Consider the following 19,616-nt stretch of genomic DNA (forward strand, 5'->3'; position numbering starts at 1 on the left):
TTGCGCATGCGCTAGGAGTTACAAAAATTAAAGGAAGTTCACACCAACGCGTGGCTTCTCACTTCTCCGTCTCTACCGCCGATCTCGTCACCTACATTGGCGGTGGCTAGACGGAGAAACGAGATCGTTTAACACCGGGTTATAAATGCCTTTAATTAAATAAAAAAAAGTGTTTCCACTCATGTGCTTCACCAATACAACTGAACCGTTCATGAATCATGAATTCATTTAATCTTAGCAAAAAATATCTCTTTGAAGTAAAGAAGGGTGGGGTTAAATTCATTTCACTTGTCTCTCGTTTCACTATTTGTTGAGCCACGTAAGTGAATCTAGGTGACGCCGCATGGGTAATCGTTGTGGGTGTCGTTTAGAGCTTTGACGATAATGGTTTGGGTTTAATGGCGCAAGGCCAACAAGGTCAATAAGGGCCAAAGTCAGAAATATTTGATGATGATACAGATGTACAACTAAATACTGAATTATCTCAGTGAAAACAAAAGTGAAGCGACCTGAAATCCCTGACGATGGCTGGTGCAAAGGGCCAGGATGATTATGCATGATATGAAAGAAACTAAAAATTTGTCATCTGATAAAAACTGAAAAAACACGCCTAATAGAAAACATTGGGTTGTCGGGCAAGAAGTGTGATGGGTGTAGCGAGATGTATTGCCTCTATAGCTCAGGAAAATGTTTGTGTCGTGTGGTATCGAGTGCATTGCATTGAATGAGTATGTGAACAACGGGTAGGGCCTCTCCGCACCTGCTGCACTGGGGTGTTGAAGATCAGTGAGCAGATACGAGTGAATTGCGTGGGTGTGCCCTATCCGTAGCCTAGCCAAGGCGACGGTTTTATTATATGTAATTCGTTGCCATGTTTTGCGAAAGTGTTGTTTTATGTATGGCTTGAGGTCAGTGTAGGGTACTGTTGTTAAGTGTACTGTATTCAGGAGTGTCGCATCAGCGGCCATTTTATCAGCGGTCTTATTTCCGCCAATCCCAGGATGGCCTGAAACCCAGAAGAAAGTTTTTTCCAGGTTTGATGCATACGAAGACATAATAGCCTTAAAAACAAGATTGATGGCAAAGTTTTTAGAATGATTTCCAGATGCAAGCGCGCGTACAACGCTAAGGGCGTCTGTGTACACGATGGACTTTAAAATTCGAAGTGGGAGAATGTGATTTAGGACAATAAAATACCGAATGCTTCTGCTGTGAATACACTGTTACAAAGGTTACAAACGCACAGAACTGGCATTCCCTTCCGAGTGGTGGTGTCCGAGAGGGCTACTTGGCAGCTTCAGGTGTCCACTTATTTGCAAAGATGCCTCTCGTCTTTGAAACTTCAGCAGCTGTTTCTTGTAATAAACTCGGAAAGTATCATTGAATATTTAGAGAATGAGTGTCCAGCCAATGTTGGGGCCTTTAGTATTGATGTTGAGGATATGTATTATTCTCTTCCTCAAAACCATCTTTTAGTTGCTGTAAAAGATTGCATAACGAATGACAATGATGAACTGGCTTTCAGAAATAGTAGTGGAATTAGTGTAGAAATTTTCTTGAATTGCTTTTGTTTTACCTGAATTCCGCGTATGTTAGTTATAATGAAGATGTGTTCTCGCAAAAATCTGGTGTCTGCATTGGGTCTAAGGTGCCGCCAATTTTAAGTGACATATTTCTGAGTAATGTTGATCGTTCTTTGGAGGAAGGCTTGGCAGAAATGGTTGAAAACGTTTTCAGGTATGTCGACGATTATTTAGTTATTGCTGATAAGCGCTCCAATTTCCGCTGTACTGTGGATGTCTTAAAGATATTTAAAGAGAAAGGTATGGGCCTGAAGTTCACACTTGAAGCCATGAAATACTAGTGCATCCAATTTCTAGACCTTTCTTTAAATTTTGGTAACGACCATGTTTGCTGGCAATTCGCACCTAGATCAGTAAAACCATTATTGAATTACAAAACCGGCCACAGTAAACTTGTAAAGAACTCGATTGTCTTGTCTAGCATTCGTTCAGCGTTGTCTAAATCATGCATACACTCTATGAATGAATGTTTAAAGAACAGGTTCAAAAACTGAAAGAAGCAGGTTTTCCAACCAGTGCTTTGGCATCAGTGTGCAATAAGCTCGTCAAAATGCTATGAGGTCGAGATAAGACTGTCGCACATAAGGAAGTAGCACATCAGAAAAAGTGCGCCGTGGTCCCAAATGTTCACCGGACCACTCATAGGCTAAAAAAAGTTGCTTCTAGATAATATGGGGTGCAGGTAGCCATATCGGCACCAAAGAAACTAGGAAAAAATATGTGCCTTATTGGACAGAAAGAAACAAGGTAAGGAAGCCGGTAGACATAAGTGCTCGGTTAATCACAAGAACAAATATGTGCCATGTTGTGTTGGTGTTGTTTACAAAATCCCTTTGTCATGTGGTCTGTTTTATGTTGGCCAGACGGGCCGGTGCTTAAATGTGCGTTTAAGAGAGCACTTTAATTCATTAAAAGGCACACCCACATCTCATTTGTCGGGTCATTGCCGTTCATGTTCCTCGCGCGCCTGTCAGCCCCATTTTGATAAAACAGTTGTATTATTCCGTCATCACATGCAGCTTAAGCGAGAGATTAAAGAGGCATTTAACATAACCAGACTTGGTGATAAGTGTGTTATCCAGCCCTCTGTATGTCTGCAGGAGAAAGAAGTGGCATTCCTTGATTGTTAAACGTCGAAGCAAGGGTAAATCGTCCCTGTTATCTCTTTCAGCGTTCGAGTGTGATTCTCACCATTGCACATGCGCAGTGTAGAATTTTTCATGTATAAACGTTTCTTCCCTTTCAATAAATCTCAGTTGATAGTCAGCGCTCGTCCTGTCCGCTTCTTTTCTTCGTGATCCCGTTTTAACGCGCTGTTTCCTACCAACCATGTCGCTTTACCAACTCGCCCAACTCTCCATCCTACTGCAGTTCATTGTTTTAAGTGCGAATGCACTTTATAAGCGACCCCAAACCTTCCACCGCCGCCGGCGGCGGCGGCGGCGGCGGCGGCGGCGTCCGCAGTTCTCCTCTCTATATAAAAAAAAACAGCATCCGGCGCCAGGTTTCGATCCGAGGACTTTGCGGCCGCAGCGCGACGCTCTACCGACTAAGCCACGGACGCGATTTTTTTTTTCCTTAACAAAACCAGGTTTATTTACATCATAAATATGTACAGGGCAAGACACAGGGCAAATATGTACTGGGCAAGACACACTACTATACATGCTGCTGCCTTTGTTACATTGTTGATGCCACGTTCCTGACTGGCGTGTTACGCCGTTCAATAGAAATCACACTCATACACTAAAGAGAGCGCATTAACGGGTAAAAAAGGAAAAAGGGGGAGTTGTGTTTCGTTGCAGCCTAGCCTGTTGCTGGCTTCATATCCACTTAAAGCGTTCCAGCTCCTTCGTTTAAAAAGCTACCGTCGCACGGCAGCAGCTCGCAAGGGCTTGTCCTAGTTCTGAGTCTGAGTCGGGTGCCCCGAGCGCACTGACGGTCCACTCCATCTTGTGGACGAAATGCCTCCACGCTGGCTTCGGGGTGGGGGTACACTCCACCGCATCCACTCGCGCACGCCACAGTGAGTGTAGGCCAAGTCTAATGACGCATTCGCACAGCTCCGAGTGTTCTATCGGTACGTCCAGGTAACGGAGACCTGCCCAGTCAATGTCCCAGTGGACGCCCAGAAAACACTGCACCTCGTCCCAGAAATAACGTGCAGTGTTGCATTCTAGGAACACGTGCTCCGCCGTCTCCAACCTCCTGCACAAGAAGCAGCCCGCACCGCGCGGCAGAAAGAAGCCACGTTCTTCCTGTCGTGATCCCACCGGTAGCACCCCGAAGTGGAAACGGCAGAAAAAGTTTTTCGTCCCAGTCGGAATCGGCAGGCGCATGATTCGCTTTAGTACGCCCCGCTTAGCCGCCTCGACTGGTGGCGGTCGGTACAGGGGTGGGGGAAGGAGCTTTGCGAGAAGGTCGCGGTATAGCCGGCGGGGCTTAACTGCTAGGAGGTAGTCCCATGAAAACTGCTGTTCCAGTAGGGTGATGGCGCCAGCGATTTCTCTATAGAAAGGGGCGGCTCGGGCGCCATGGTGCAGTTGGACAGTTGTGACCTGCCACTTTGATATGTGGGCAGAGCCGATTGACTGGAGTGCTCCACGGAGAAAAGGGTCGGACTGGTCTCGGAAATATATAAAACGTTGGACTGTCAGCTTAATCTCCATGTGGACCAGACCTAGGCCCCCGGCATCTAGTCCCCAAAAGAGATTTGTGCGTCTCATAGGCTCGTACGAGGAGCGCCAGACGAAGACCGCCCACTGTCGGTGCAACTTGTTCACCGATTTCTTGTCGATGGAGGTGACTCGCGCCGAGTATAGGGTTGCCGGGTACACTACGACGTTGCAGATGTGTGCTCTGGAGACCAAGGCGATGTGGCGTGTTCTCCATGGTTGCAACTTGGTCTCCGCTGCCGTTAGCCTAGGTCGCCATCTGGCTGCGTTGGCTTCCCATAGGGCCATGTTCACGCCCAGGTAGCGGTGTAATGAATCCTTCCAGCGAGCGCCGCAGAAGCTGGGGGGCTTGAGTTCCCATTCACCCAGCCAATACCCCTCCGATTTGGAGAGGTTTAGCTCCGCTCCAGAGAAGCGTTAGAAGCGACGTGCGAGCTCCGCGACCTCGCTCACCTGGGTTCGTGATGTGCAGACGACGGCGATGTCGTCCGCGTACGCTAGCACGCGGAGTTCTTCGTTCCCGAGGACCAGTCCCCTGATCGAATTGGAAGTAGCGATCATTCGACAGAGCGGTTCCCGATAGAGCGCAAACAAGACAGGAGACATTGGACATCCCTGGCGGACCGACCTGCTGACCTCTATGGGTGGTCCGAGTGCTCCCCCCAACATCACACTTGTTGTGATGTCTGCGTAACACGTTTCTAGCCATTTCATCATTGTTTCCCCTATCCCGCAGTGCTGAAGTAGAGCGAAGAGAAATGTCCGATCGACTTGATCGAAGGCCTTTCGAAGATCCAGTTGCAGTACCGCAATAGGCATGACGCCCATCTCTGCAGCCTCGCAGGCGGTCCTCATCCGATGTAAATTGGTGTTGATAGAGCGACCTTTGAACCCGCAGGTTTGATGCTCACCAACCACGCCTCGGAGGGCCATCTCGAGGCGTCGAGCTAGGATCCTAGCGAGTATCTTATAGTCGGTCGATAGGAGTGTGATTGGGCGGAAGTCGGTAACGGCCGGTAAAGCTTTGGAGCTGGTCTCTTTGGGGATCAGAACGAGGTGGCTTTGCCGCATGGAGGGAAGGAGCCGACCTTCCTGCCTGCATTTTTCAAAAACGGTCACTAGAATGGGGCCCAATTCTTTTCGAAACGCCCGATAGAATTCGGCGATGATGCCGTCCGGACCTGGAGACTTGTCCTTAGGCAGTTTTTTGATTTCGCGGTCTACCTCCCACGCGGTTATAGGCGCGTTGATTAGGTCTTTTGCGTCGTCCGGCACTGAGGGTAAGGAAGAGAGTACCTCGGTGGGCACGCCGTCTGGCGTCGGTCTAGACCGGAAAAGGTCTTTAAAATAGTCGTAAAAGGCTGCCGCCGCTTCCTTCTGCCCCTGCGCGACTCCGCCACCGTGGCTGACCTCGTTGATCTTTTTGCGGGCGATGCGCTCGCGCTCGAAAGCTCGGAAGATCTTGGACGGCTGCGCCTCGTACTCGACCCTCTGCTCGCGGCTGCGGACAAGGGCGCCCCAGTATCGCCGCTCTAGCTCACTCCGGAGCTCTTCTTTAGTTAGGCGGATGTCTTCTCGGAACTCTCCCGGCCGTTCTTCGTCCGCCTCGATGAGGCCACGGAGGGTCTCCATAAGGCGCCGCTCGTTGGCTCTCTGTTCGGCCGCCTCACGCCTACCTATCTCCATGGCCACTTCCTTAACCGTGGTTTTGAAACTTTCCCACGCGACATCATCATCTAAGTTGTCTTCCAAGATCTTCAAGGCCTCCCTTACCCTTACGGTGAAATCAGGGTGTTCGATGCACTTCGCGTTCATTATCCAGCGACTGCTGGACTTCGTTTGTGAGCGCGCACTCCTCGTGCGGCATTTGGAACGCTTTGGTGAAGTTAAGAGCATTTCTTTTGAAAAGTGGCGCCGCCCGGGCATGGGCCACATGGGGAGCACCACGAGAATAGTACAGATCGCCCCAAGGAACGTGAACTCGCTTGACGCGCTCCCCCATCAGGTGAAGATGTACGGGAACATGGTGCTCATAGAAGTTCCTGGCCGCCCCGCCATGTGTCTGCGCTGCCAACAACTTGGCCACATGCGGAGTCAGTGCACAACACCTTGGTGCCGGGCCTGCCGTGGTTTTGGTCACGACAGTTCAGCGTGCGAACAAAGCTATGCGGCCAGGGCCAGAGGAATGCGGACGACCCAACCACTGGACGATTTCATGGATATCGAAGAAATCCAGGAGACGATGACCTCCCAGCCCTTCTCCCAGTCCGAGGTAACTCGTGCTGCTCGTGAAGCCACGGACGCGACGCTGATATCAGTGTTAGTAACGCGCCTTATATCTTTAACGCATTCAAACTACGTCGTCAGCGGCGTGCGTTGGCGACTCAGCGGCGTTATAGCGGCTTGATAACTGCGTGGTGTACACGTGATACTACAAACCCGATGGAAGAGATGGAAGAGAAGGCGGCGAGGCGGTGGGCTGCGGGGGCCGAGCGCAAGCGCCGCAAGCGGGCCGACAACCGTGCATTCGCACTTTCACATTCTCCCCCTCGGGGAAATGCGGGGGAATTTTTTACTGACATGCAAGTTTGTCCCATGCGGTTGCAGTCGTGGACAGCAGTTGCAGTCGCGGAGGCATCACCCTAAACCTCAGCGCACCCGTACTTGTCCTGGAGTAAAAAGAAATGCCGGAGAATCGCAATTCTTGGTGTCCTGTTTTTGTCAAGTTGGGTGAAAGGCAGGTCACACGACACAGGGCGTAGATGCCATGGTGGAATAAAATTCATCATTAGTGTCTTGTGGATGTCTGAATCGTTTAGAGCTTTGCTTTCCAACTACTTTCACAGCGTGAATTGGCGCGCATTTTTTTTTTACTATTATTATTGCATAGGTGGACGTCGACATTTCGTACAAGTTGTTCGAGTCCGACGACGTCCGGGAGAGCCGCTTTTCGATCCACGACCAGATCGACGACGACGCCGAGGTCCCGTCGACGCACGTCCTCAACCTCGACGTGCATCTGAGGGGCGACACCAAGGACCGGTCGGTGACGTCCGAGCTGAGATACTCCTTCAGCCACGACCTGTTCAAGCACAAGCTGCAGTTCTTCTACGACCGCTGCCAGTTCAGCAACGACCCCAACAGTGCGCTCAAGGTGAGTTGCCATGTGTTTGACAGCACAAAACACGCGCGAACTGAGTTGTTCAAAGCGCAGCTTTTGGGCTTTGTTTTCGTTTTCTTTTTATCTTGATGGTTAAGAAATCAGTTATGCGAACCCCTTGACAAAGATGGACAGTAAGACTTCACATGGCATAATTGCGTCCTTCTAAAATTGTAGCGTAAATTTTTTGAACGACCCGGAAGGATACAATGGGACTACAGAAGCAAATAGCGCTGGTAGAGTAACTGAATCCACGATTTTAAGAATCTGTACTTGTGTAAAGCATCGTCTTTTTGGGGGTTGTTTTAGCTCCACGTTCAACCAACAGAACCGCGACCGTGCGGCTACTTATTGAGCAACAATTTTATTGTGATGACCATAACTCCCGAAATAATAAATCTCAAGTAGGATGGCGTGCCGGAGAACACGTCTTTTCTCTTTTAATTACACGTGAGATAAGCAACATGCCAGCTGTATGCACTTTCTCTTAACGTCTACCGTAATCGATCCGGTCCAAAGCACTGTCAAAGGTTGTCTTTTTGTATTTTAGCCCCAGTTCTTTACATAGACGTTCAAGTATACAATTTCGTAAATATTAGCCATGGTTCCATTTTTTCCAGCCCCCCAACAGAAAATTTCCCGGTGTGTTGCGGACAACCATCCTGTCTCACCACAAAATACCGGAATCCATGCCGGTTCACCTAAAGAAGACCTTCCTTTTCTCTGTACCCTCTCAGATCTGCCTGGATGCCTCGGCCGTGTTCCCCAAGCCCGACTGGTCAACGATGAAGAACATGGCGACATTCTACCAAGGCAAACACGTCGGCGCTAAGCTTAACCTCCGTTACGGAGACACCTGCGAATCCGGCTCCACCGTAAGGCTACGCTTGTGACGCCTCAGTCGTTCATATTTCTAGTATTGCAGTTGCCCGCGCAACAGATGACTAAAGTCAAGACACGATGCTCTCATGCATCACCACCACCCCCACCACCACCACCACCACCACCACCACCGCCACCACCACCACCATCATAATCATCATCCTATAGGCGCCCACTGCAGGGCAAAGGCCTCTCCCATAGATCCCTAATTATCCCGGTCCTATGCTAACTGCGACTATTTTATTCCCGCGAACTTCTTGATCTCATCTGCCCATCTAACTTTCTCCCGCCACCTGCCATGCTTGCCATCTCTAGGGATACACTGTGTTACCCTTAATGACCAACGCTTATCTTCCCTTCGTGTTACACGCCCTGCCTACGACCCTTTCTTCTCCTTAATTTCTACTAGTATGTCCTTAACACGCGTTTGTTCCCTGGCCCACTCCGCTCTCTTCTTGTCCCTTAATGTGACACCTATCATCTTCCGTTCCATTGCTCGCTGAGTCATCCTCAATTTAAGTTGAACCCTCTTAGTGAGCCTCCAAGTTTCTTCCCCGTAGGTGAGCACCGGTAAGATGCAGCTGTCATACACTTTCTTTTTCCGGGACAATGGTAGGCTGCCATTCATTATCTGAGAATGCCTGACGAATACACTCCACCCCATTCTTATCAATTTAATGATCTCTGCCTCATGGTTGGAATCAGGGGTCACAACTTGGCCTAAGTAGATAAATTCGCTCTCATACATTTCCCACCAAGTACTGGCCGGTAGTTTCTGAAAGAAAAGAAAATATCTTATTGCGCTCAGGCTGACGAAAAAACCATTGCCATTCGCAGATCACCATCAACGGCCAGTACACGCACACCGATGACGACGAACGCCAGATAACTAACGCAGCTGCCGGAAAACCCCTCCGCTCCAGCCTCGCCAGGCCCAACGGCCTCCACAGGATGTACGCCTACTGTGATAAAGAGCGCGCTCGTGGCGTCTTCTACAACTACTGGTGCCTGAAGTTCCTCCGCCACTCGAGCCGCCTGGCAAAGCTCACCGCCGACGTGGACTACAAGAACTACAAGCCCGTAAGTCCGCACAAGACTCAACGCTATCTGTTTGCGTTGTGGAAGAAGCCTGATAGAGTCGCAGCTTTCGGCCGGTTAGGAGAGATTACGCCCATTTCTTCAAGGCGTGATACCCTATTCTCGTAGTGTCATTTGATGTCGGAGTAAGATAAAAAGAGCGCTTCCCCGACGTTTCCACGAGGCCAGGGTACGGGCAAACCTGCATTAAAACAGTAGTACACATTGGTGATTCTAGAACTGAAACAAAAAACAATTTTTCACTGGTGTCGCCTGACTACGCGGAAACTATTGTTATCAAAAAGCCGAAGAGCATGAACCAATTGGAAATTTTGTGCAAAACTGCCTGCGCGTTGTTACGTACATTTATGTGCTTTACAGCATTGATTGATTGATTGCAGGGTTTAACGCGCGGACGCAACGCAGGCGACGAGGCACGCCGTAGTGGAGCGCTCCGTATTAATTTTGACCATCTGGGGATCTTTAATGAGCGCCGAAATCTCGTACACGCGCTGGTTTTTACTTTTCGCCTCCATCAGAAAAGCGGCCACCACGGCAGATAATCGAACCCGCGCCCTTGTGCTCGGAAGTGCTACGCCTTAGCCACTGAGCCACCGCGTGCTTTACAGCATTATTGATCGCATTATCTTAAAAACACAGGCCTGTTTTATATGGTCGAAATGAACGGATTGGAGTTACTTTCATGCAAGTGCTACGAGGTCACGCGAAGTTCTGGCGTTGGAAAGATCCTGCAGAAGGAGAAAGCAAGTGAAAATTACAGAAGTTAAGGCAATGCAGCCACTAGGGGGCAGGTGGTTGATTCGATTACACGGAGGCAGAATAAAACTTTTGCGTTAGGTAGCCCAGGAAACGTTATCTACTACAAAGGCTCTTAAATGTGACGCGAACACCAGCCAGCTATCTCTACAATGCTGGGAATGACTTTTCTTTTCACTTATTTCTTTTCCGTTGGCAGCTGCTCAACCGTCTTCTGCCCAGCTACGGCAGCGATCTTGCCCAAACAACCCGGCTCCGCGGATTTTTCGGCGCTGTCCGATCGCACTTCCACGGCAAGAATGGCAAGCTCCACGTGGTATCGCAAGTGCCCTGGTGGTCTAGGACGGAGAAGCCCCACACCGACATCGTCATCACGACCGAGGATGGCCACCGCCACCACCACTGGAATGTGCCCATCTTCAGCCACCTGCTGGAACCGAGGGTCTTCAGCTCGCTCGGATACACCAACTTCGGAGAATACTCCGAGAAGTACAGACACAGTGAGTGCCCCGTTTCTTCAAATCAAAACAATGTGCGGTGATTGAGTTGGCTCCCAGGAGGAAAGCCCGCGGCTACTTCAAATCATAGTAACTACGTCCGTCTACGTGCTCAGGAGGGGAAGAAATTGAACGCACAGTAATTTGCACAGATTAGCGGTGGAGACGCTTGCAAGATAATGAATTATCAGTTCTTAGAGGTGTAAATGCAGCGTAGTAAGTACAGCACCTGATACATGGATACATCTTCCTTTACGAAGCCACTTGTCGCCGAAGGCTGGTCTGCAAAAGCAGTGATAATAAGAAACGGCCGGTCTTTTAATGCACGCGAGGGTTAAAGTCCAGCAGTTGAGATATTTTTCGATGAATACATGATGCGGGACTATCACCACGGCAAAATCCATTCGTACGTATACGTAACGTCCCATAATTGCTAACTTCTTATAACGAGGTCATTCGCTTAAATACATGGTACTGGCGAGTGAGCAGACAGCGGCGTTCAGAGACCCGCCATTGTCCTTCAGACGACGATGGCGGTGATGATGATCATGATCGTGCTGATGTTGATACCGTCCTTCTGGAGCCTTCTGTGGGATTCAGATGAATGAGAAGATTATTTGTGATTGCAGTGCCAAAAAACGGTGTCCCACTCGCTTTTATAGTAGTGATTGTCAGTGTGTGTGGATACATGGATCACCTGACTTCCTTGCCGACTCCCTCTAAGCTGGAGGTATTTCTGCATTTAGTTCTTTTTTTTTTCTTGGCATTTTCGATCCCAGGGCACTGCGACCTGCAAGGGCTCACCGTGCGCACCTTCGACGGTACCATTGTCCAACTCCCAGAAACAGATTGCTACAAGGTAGTCTCACGGGACTGCTCGCCCAACAAAAAGTTCCTGATCCTGGCACGAGCCACAAACAAGCCTTCCTTCACCAAGGTCAGGCACACGACATGCTGGGACGACAATTTTCGATTTAATTCAGAAGGATTGATTGATTGATTGATTGATTGATTGATTGATTGATTGATTGATTGATTGATTGATTGATTGATTGATTGATTGATTGATTGATTGATTGTAGGGTTTAACACACCGACGCAACGAAGGTGATGATGCGCGCCTTCGTTGCGCGCATCATCACCTGGGATCTGGGACCACCTGGTGATCTTTAACGTGCGACGAAATCTCGTGCACAAGGGCGATCTTGCTTTTCGCCTCCATCAGAAAAGCGACCACCGCGGCCGGGAAATTTAGAAGAAAGCGGCAGCGCAACAGACGGGACGGAACGAGAAGACAAACACTTCCTTCGAGAAGAAGACAAACACGTCTTCTCGTTCTGTCCCGCGTGTTGCGCTGCCGCTTTCTTCCGAAGTCATGTACCAACCAGCTCAAGTTTTACCTTTTCTTGGGTTCCCGACTTAGATTTACCCGGATGGGCTGGAAAGGTGCAGGTATCGCCGCTGACGCTACCTTCAAACCTCGCGGCCAACATAATGCCACTGGTTTAATGGATCGCGAAATATTCCATCGTAAAAGCAGGTTTGAGTAGCTTATGAGGCACGACAGATGGGCGCATCTAAATACGGCGGCAATAACTGATTCAACCACATACAAAAATTGAAGCTATGCAAGTAGAAACTAACCTCAGCACCTGAGACTATTCACCTGAATCGGCACCAGAAAATGCAAAGTTCACTTTAAACTTTCCCTTGTCGGTTCACGTGAGTGATTGTCGTTGTTCGCCAGCGAACAGTTTGTGCAGGCGTGCATCCGATGGGCGGAGAAACAGTTTCGTGCATGCGCTTCTATAACCGTATTCTTGCATTTTTCTCCGGTACGAACGCAGGCTGTGAAGCTATTCATCGACACGACCAAGGTTGAGATCCTCCCCGTGACCGACGCCAGCGCTCCAATTGTGCGCGTGGACGGTACCAAGGTGGACGTGACGACCGGGAGGTCCTACAGCCACACCTCGCACGATGCCGAGCTCTTCGAGGTCAGGACCGAGAACAAGTGGTTCGAGCTGGTGTCCAAGCCGTACGGCATCTCCCTGGACTTCGACGGCAACGTGCTCTTTGTTCAGGTCAGTAAAAAACTGTGGAGGGTGAGATACGCTGGAATTTAGACTTCTTTTAATTATCAGACGATTCTTTGCGCATCGTCTAGCTTTCGCTCCCATTATTGCAGCCAAGCTGCGTATGGCTAGAGCAAATCGTCTGCTTGTCACCGAGCAGAAAACCCTTTGGAACATGGAGTGCGCATGCGCGAAAGAAACTGGATGCGAGGAGCGCCAATCCACAAAAGGAGAGGAAATGTCTGGGAACGTCTGGCAGAGCGCGGAGAAACACGCCATGGCCACGTGTTTGTGAGGTAGATGGCTAGACGCAAAAAGAAAGAGAACTCTCTCGCAGCAGATCGCGAGTTGGTACGGGAAAGAGGAAGCGAGCAGTGGCGGTGAATGCGACCGTTCTCGCCATAAAGCCGACGCGGCGGTGAGAGAACGAGTACGCGCCCTTGCCGGCAAATTAACCTGCCACCTTCCGGCGAATCCGGAGGCCCGGAAAACCGAAGGAGTCCGCGACGCCGAGCTCAAGAGACGGCGTCGAGACGTCGCGATGCTGCGGCAAAGAAAAATTCATCTTTAACGTGACGTGAATCTTGAACGGGATGGTACTGTCGTACCGCCGTCGCCCATAAAGCTTCGCTGGCCAACCAACTTCACAGAGTGGAAGGGGCCGACGGTTTTTAAATCATTGGAAATTTTTGGGAGCCGAACAAGAGAGGGCGAGCGTTCACGTAATGCAGAAAGGGAGCGTCGAAAGCACGGCAAGAGGTAGAAGCGCTACGTTAGCGCGACTTGACTGGCGACGCAGAAAATGGTGACAAAGCACTTCCTGATATGATGCAGGGCAGCCAAGGTGACGCCCCGCGAGCTCTCTAATATTAAAACGGCCGCGAACGGCTTCTGCGTTGCCTGTGCGAATGGGTATTTAGTGATCTAAGCAAATATATTGCTAGGATCTTGAGCCTGCGCCCACGTTTGTCTTATTCCACGCACTAAACGTTCCCCAGGTAGTCCAGGGGTCGCATCGGAGCGTGAAACCCCGTAATTTGAATTTCAATGGCTTCCCCGTGCGGGCTTTCTAGTTTCACACGTGCTTGCTTAGCAGACAAATATTCAGGACTTTTGTTACGAAAATAAGTTATCTTCCATCGCTAAGAAGGAACCAACAAATTGAGTAGAAAATTATTACCATTGATAGGTCCTGCAGATGATGCTGTTGCTTTTTGTCATGCTGTCGGGAATTAAAAAGAACTTACGACCCACAATCTTTCGCAGACCGCTCCATTCTACCGCGGCAAGCTGTGTGGTCTGTGCGGCGACTACAACCTTGACCGCAGCACCGACCTGAGTGGGCCCGACGGTCACCTGTACAACAACACGCTCGAGTTCGCCAAGAGCTACGTGGTGCTCAGCCCGGACTGCCATGCGCCATCCTCCTGAGCGTCCGAACCTTACCCATACTCATCTCGACATCATTCTTCACATGCTGTGGCTTACAAAGGAATTCGCCGTTCAGTCAGCCATTCCTGGAAGACCTTTGCAAAGCGGCGTGAAAAGCTCACAACTGTCCATTTTTTCTGTGCTGTCAAAGTTCGCTACCATGAACCCAAAACTGTCCCTGTCTAAGGGTGAAAAAAGAAGAATAAAAGGAGTCGTAAATAAAGCAGTTCCATTCAACGTGAAAGCTGTCGAAGTGCGGACCAGTGATTCCCCAGATGGGGCTGTGGCGCACCCTCTTGAGTAATTTCCGCATCAGCCTGGCGTTGATACCGAAAGTAACCAAGAGAGGGCGCCACAGCCCCTGAAGATGCCTTAAAAGAGACACTGGATTAGGTTTTCGTCAATTTGTGGTAATGAATGCATTAATTCAGGTTTCCGTATTTTATATTATTGTGTACTTCTTCGCAGCCTAGCAAAGGAGGCCTCCGTGGCAACGGCGCAGGGCAAAGGTCACCGCCAACACTTTTAACACGAGTAACGCGCGCCTCTGTGGCGCAGCGGGATAGACACTAGCTTCGTAACGCGAAGTACCCACCTTCGATCCCGACCAGGGGAAGCGGTTACCTTTTCGATGCTTCTGTTTGGATGCGTGACGCCGTGGTTACGGTGGCTAGATACCATGACCCCGCACGAGCTAAGCCGACAAGCCGGGCCCGTAAAGTGCTTCGCAATTAAAAATCAAAGCCGCTGCCCGTGTCCAGCTTCATTTCATACTGTGCCTCATGCTTGCTTGGCACCTGGCGGCAAGTGCAGATATGACGGCGTGGCGGCAGGACAAGAATAAATGGATCTAAAGTATGCGATGACTGGTGGTCGTTGTAAAAAATGTTGCGTAGGCGGACTACTTCTCCATGGACGCTGAGTGTAGCTGGTAAGGCGTAAGAAGGGTAATAGCACAGAGAATACAGTCTCCCTACTGCTCGAGATTGGGGAGGCCAATGCTTCTGACCCAGGCCAAGAGGGAGTCGAAGGCTTACTTGAGAGGGTCATTGGTGGCGATCGGTTCTGTTGCATGCCTGGAGTGCCCTAACGTTGAGAGTGCAATAATTTGCTCAACGGCAGTCGACATTTGCCACCTCATTTCCTACCCCAACGTTCGAACAGAGGGAAAGGGGAATCGCGACGAGGCATTTCATGTTACGAGAGGTGCGCTGGTACAGGCGGCACATAGAATCATGAATTATGGAGCCACTTCTACCCAGAAGAAAAAAAAATCATGCACCCCCCTCCATCTAACGACGACAATGGTCGAACGCGAAGCTTTTCCGTGGTGGATTCTTTCGATGGCCAATCCCACATCGCGAGCATGCGTAACTATGGATGTAAGTACGCACCACGTTTCTAGAATATCTGCGTCAACTCTCGGGTGTTCACTCCGTAGGCCTAATGTTTGGGTTTGGGGTGTACGGCGCGAATCGGTACCTGCTGCTTGGCGTTCTTTCGACCATATCGAAATGGAGCAATCGGATAGGACGCCGGCTTTATAGCGCGAGGGACCCAGGTTCGATTCCGGTCACGGGAAGTGTTTTCTTTTTTTCACATAACCCATGATCATTCATCAACATCGTCAGATAAAGTTGGCTTTCCTGCAGGGCCTATTGGCGTTCTTTTCTAAAGCCGGGTGTATTGGCGTACAATGGCATCAGTGAGGACACTATCTTAGTTTTGCCCCCACTCCCTTCTCCTTTTTTTAAGAATGCACTTCTTAAGCGACCCTGAATCACGCATCCACCGTCCGTCCGCAGCCTAGAAACGGAGCTAGCTGGCGTGCCTAGCAACGGCGCCGGAATTCCGACGCGTGAGGGCGCTCGCGTAGCGCCTCCTCTCCCCCCTCGCCTATTCTCCAGCTCGCAACACCCTCTCTCGGCGCCCCAGCCAGGCCACTACACTATATAAAAAAATTACAGCATCCGGCGCCCGGTTTCGATCCGAGGACGTTGCGGCCGCAGCGCGACGCTCTACCGACTAAGCCACGGAAGCCACGCTGATTTCACAGTTAGGAACGCTCCTTATATCTTCAACGCATTCAAACTACGTCGTCAGCGGCGTTGCGTTGGCGACTCAGCGGCGTTATAGCGGCTTGATAACTGCGTGGTGTACACGTGATACTAAAAACCCGATGGAAGAGATGGAAGAGAAGGCGGCGAGGCGGTGGGCTGCGGGTGCCGAGCGCAAGCGCCGCAAGCGGGCCGACAACCGTGCATTCGCACTTTCACATTCTCCCCCTCGGGGAAATGCGGGGGACTTTAATTGACCTATGAGTAGCGAGCGTGAGTGAGCTATTCGGAATGGTATCCGATAGGACTTCCGGCTTCCGCGCAGTCCTTCATTGCTTCTTTTTCAGGTCAAGTATGCAATGGTACTAGGCTGTGGGCTACACAGGCAGTATATGGTCGCCACCGCTGCCTCCGCGAACAGTTGGATTAGCAGAATGAGAATGTGTCACGTGAATAAAATATACACAAATTTCTAAATAACGCTTTAGTATAATTTACTGCCACATAAACGCTCTGGCAGAGCAGGACGTGTAGTGACACAAAATGACAGCCGGTGGACGACCAGGGAAACAGAGTGGATACCAAAAGGCGGGTCTAGTAGAAGAGGAGGGCCGATAACACGATGGAGGAACGACATAAGGAAATTCGAAGGCGAGGAATGGACTCGAGCTGCGCAGGACAGGAGCGGTTAGAGGTCACCTGGAGGGGCCTTCGTCCTGCATTAAACTATGTAGGATGATGATGATGAGGTCGATGATGATCATGATTATTATGACTTCAACGCTTGCTGTTCTACGTTACGTTTCGCAATTTGGGGACCGCTGTTGTCCAGGCTGCTTGCTCGACCGGTATGTTCGCGGCAAGTGTGCTGTCGAGTGTCACTCGCGCTTGCAATGTGACTCTTCCAGGGTGCTACTTAAAAGGAGTGTACTCAGTATAAGCGCATGCGCATGAGGGAAAAGGGTATTGCAGGGTGACGCTTCGGTAGTACAGTGTATTTTTATTGCGCCATTTTGCCATAGGGAATCAAATAAATGGAAAGAGAGCTCTTCATTACGAAGGAAAAGAGATGTTTGCTGCCAACATGCGTACGTCGTCATGCTACTCTGCAGGAAGGGGAGTGGGGAAAAGATAGATGAGTAGTAGCAAGAGGAGTAGTAGGGGAGGGGAGAAAAAAGATAGGGTCAAGTAGAGGGACATGGGATATAACGAAGACTGCCCGCATAAGGCGGGCTCCAAAGTCTGAGCGACGCCAATATCGTCAAGATAGCCAAAAAACGCATCCCCGACTTTCCGCTGAGATGATGTAGAATGTCATGGTCCAAGTAGCAGGCTTAGCGTAATTGGTACAGGGTGAAGACATGTCATCCTCTGCTGTAACCGGCTCCTTGCGTCAGTGTAGGCGGAGTCCTCTAGGGGGACATACTCGACGGTTTCGGGGGTGCCTCAGTTGTCGCAAAATGGGCTTGGACTATGTGATGTAAGTAGGCATTTGTGAACGCCCCATTCAGTCTTAGTCTATGAAATAACGTTTCCCGCCGGCGGGGTAGTCATTCTGTCAGCCTCAGTCTTGCCTGTGGGTTGAGTATAGAAAATCACGATGATGTTCCGGAACGTACCATAAGCGTTACATGCTGAAGTTTACATACGACACGAGCGCAGAGTCCGGATTCTCGTGGCAAGTGCTCGAAGAAGGCCTGCTAAATGAGAACTCCACAAAAAACAGCGTCCGGTGTTCGAAGAATGTGCACATATATAATCGTCGATGCAGCGAAAGCGAATTGGTGGAGGAAGAAGAAGAAGAAACTTTAATGAGCAAATTCTGGGGTGGCTTCCAAGTCCGGAAGTCCATGGGAAATCCTGGCGCTTGCCGCTCGGTCAACCAAGATAACCTGGCCGTCTTTGCAAGGGCTGGATAACATGCTCTCCAACTGCTCACTGGAAGATTTGGGAATGGGAAGAAGCTCGTGATCTCCGCCGCACTCCCAGACAATGTGGTAGAGTGTGCCTGAATTGCCGCGAAACGCACACTCCAGGGGTATTGTGTAGGGAATAGCTAATTTTGTCCCACTGGGTTTGGGAACGTGTTTGTTTGAAGTCGCAGTAATTTGTTTTCCTGCATTTTAGACAAACTGGGTTGATCGGGGGGAAAGGTCCTCCGGTCTAGTCTATATTATTGTGTTATTTCCTGGTAAGTTTCAATCGGCGTTGGACTATGCTCCTCCTCTAAAGCCCGATTGGTGAGAGCGCCGGCCAATGCATGGTCTGTGTCGTTGCCCGGGTGATCGGAGTGGGCAGGGGTCCACACAATTTTGACCGTACGAGAGGGAGGGTTTTGCTCAGGAGGCGCAGTGCTGTTGGAGGAATTGCGCAAGCCGCGTAACTTCTGCGTGCCGCTTTACAATCGGTAATGACCGTAATCGTGGTGGTTTAGGTCATAGCCAAAGCAATCGCCACTTCTGCTTTCTGGATGGAGTCGATCTTGATGGCAAGACTGGCGAGTGGTTGATCTCTTGAGGTAACTACTGCAGCCGCTGGGGCGGCTTCAGTGTACACCGCTGTGGAGTCTTTGCAATACCGTTGCAATACCGTTTGTCGAGTGCCGCGGCTCCGGCTTTTCTCCTCCGCTCATGATAGTCTGGGTACATATTTTTCGGGAGGTTTGGGACATAGAGATTATTTCTGATTTTTGGTGAAAGCGTCTGTGGTTGCTGTCATCCCTGAGCCTGCCATTTATATGTTGCGAACAGTAGCCGCCCCGCAGAAGACAAACCTAATCCCAGTTCATGGCTTGCGAGGTGGGCCTCAATAAGTTCTTTAGCCGTGTTGTGAAGGCCGACTCTGATCAGGCGGGCCGTGGAGGTACTCATGTGTGATCCCAAGGCATGCTTGTAGGCTTTTCGGGTGACTGCATTTACTTTTTCAAGTTATGACTTGGAGAGGACGTTGTAAGGGATTTTTGTACGTTACCCGGGAGATTACAAATGCTTGCCCGAGTCGTACTGTATCCTGCTCCTTCATGACGCGCTGTCTGTTGGAGATTCTGTGAATCATGTGCGTTACTTGTACGGCTGAGCGCTTCAGGTGGTTCACCAGGATAGTGTTTTGGTATCCGCTTGGAGTACCAGCCCGAGAATTCTGAAGTGTTTGCAAGGGTGGATGTTGTGGCCGTCCAGTTTAATCGGAATGTCACTGGAGTCCTTGGAGGTGCCTTTTTTCTTCACTTGTAGCAGCTTTGATTTTTGCGGGGTGCAAGAAAGGCCGCATTCCTAGGCATATTGGCTAATTATATCGGCTGGCTGTTAAAGGCTGTTCTGGAGGCCACCCAACGAATCAGAACCGGTACAAATTGTAACGATATCTGCGTACAAGCCGTGGTTTATATTGGGAACCTCGTTGGGA

The 19,616-nt window shown here is 50.1% G+C and overlaps 1 protein-coding gene across 1 annotated transcript in view; it reads left to right on the top strand.

Annotated features, from left to right (window-relative positions):
- Window positions 1-14,401, top strand: part of LOC144163193 (vitellogenin-6-like) — a 56,116-nt gene extending 41,715 nt beyond the window's left edge. Inside the window, exons 19-25 of the mRNA XM_077694025.1 lie at window positions 7,149-7,412; window positions 8,156-8,293; window positions 9,138-9,380; window positions 10,354-10,654; window positions 11,431-11,588; window positions 12,499-12,735; window positions 13,993-14,401. Of these exons, the coding sequence (XP_077550151.1) occupies window positions 7,149-7,412; window positions 8,156-8,293; window positions 9,138-9,380; window positions 10,354-10,654; window positions 11,431-11,588; window positions 12,499-12,735; window positions 13,993-14,157 (1,506 nt within the window). The 3' untranslated portion in view covers window positions 14,158-14,401. The remainder of the gene's footprint in view (window positions 1-7,148; window positions 7,413-8,155; window positions 8,294-9,137; window positions 9,381-10,353; window positions 10,655-11,430; window positions 11,589-12,498; window positions 12,736-13,992) is intronic.
- The last annotated feature ends 5,215 nt before the right edge of the window (window positions 14,402-19,616 follow it).

The sequence above is a fragment of the Haemaphysalis longicornis genome, unplaced genomic scaffold (assembly GCF_048455015.1).
Source record: "Haemaphysalis longicornis isolate Haplotype H1 unplaced genomic scaffold, Haemaphysalis longicornis Haplotype H1 scaffold_12, whole genome shotgun sequence".
In the NCBI taxonomy this organism is placed as follows: domain Eukaryota; kingdom Metazoa; phylum Arthropoda; class Arachnida; order Ixodida; family Ixodidae; genus Haemaphysalis; species Haemaphysalis longicornis.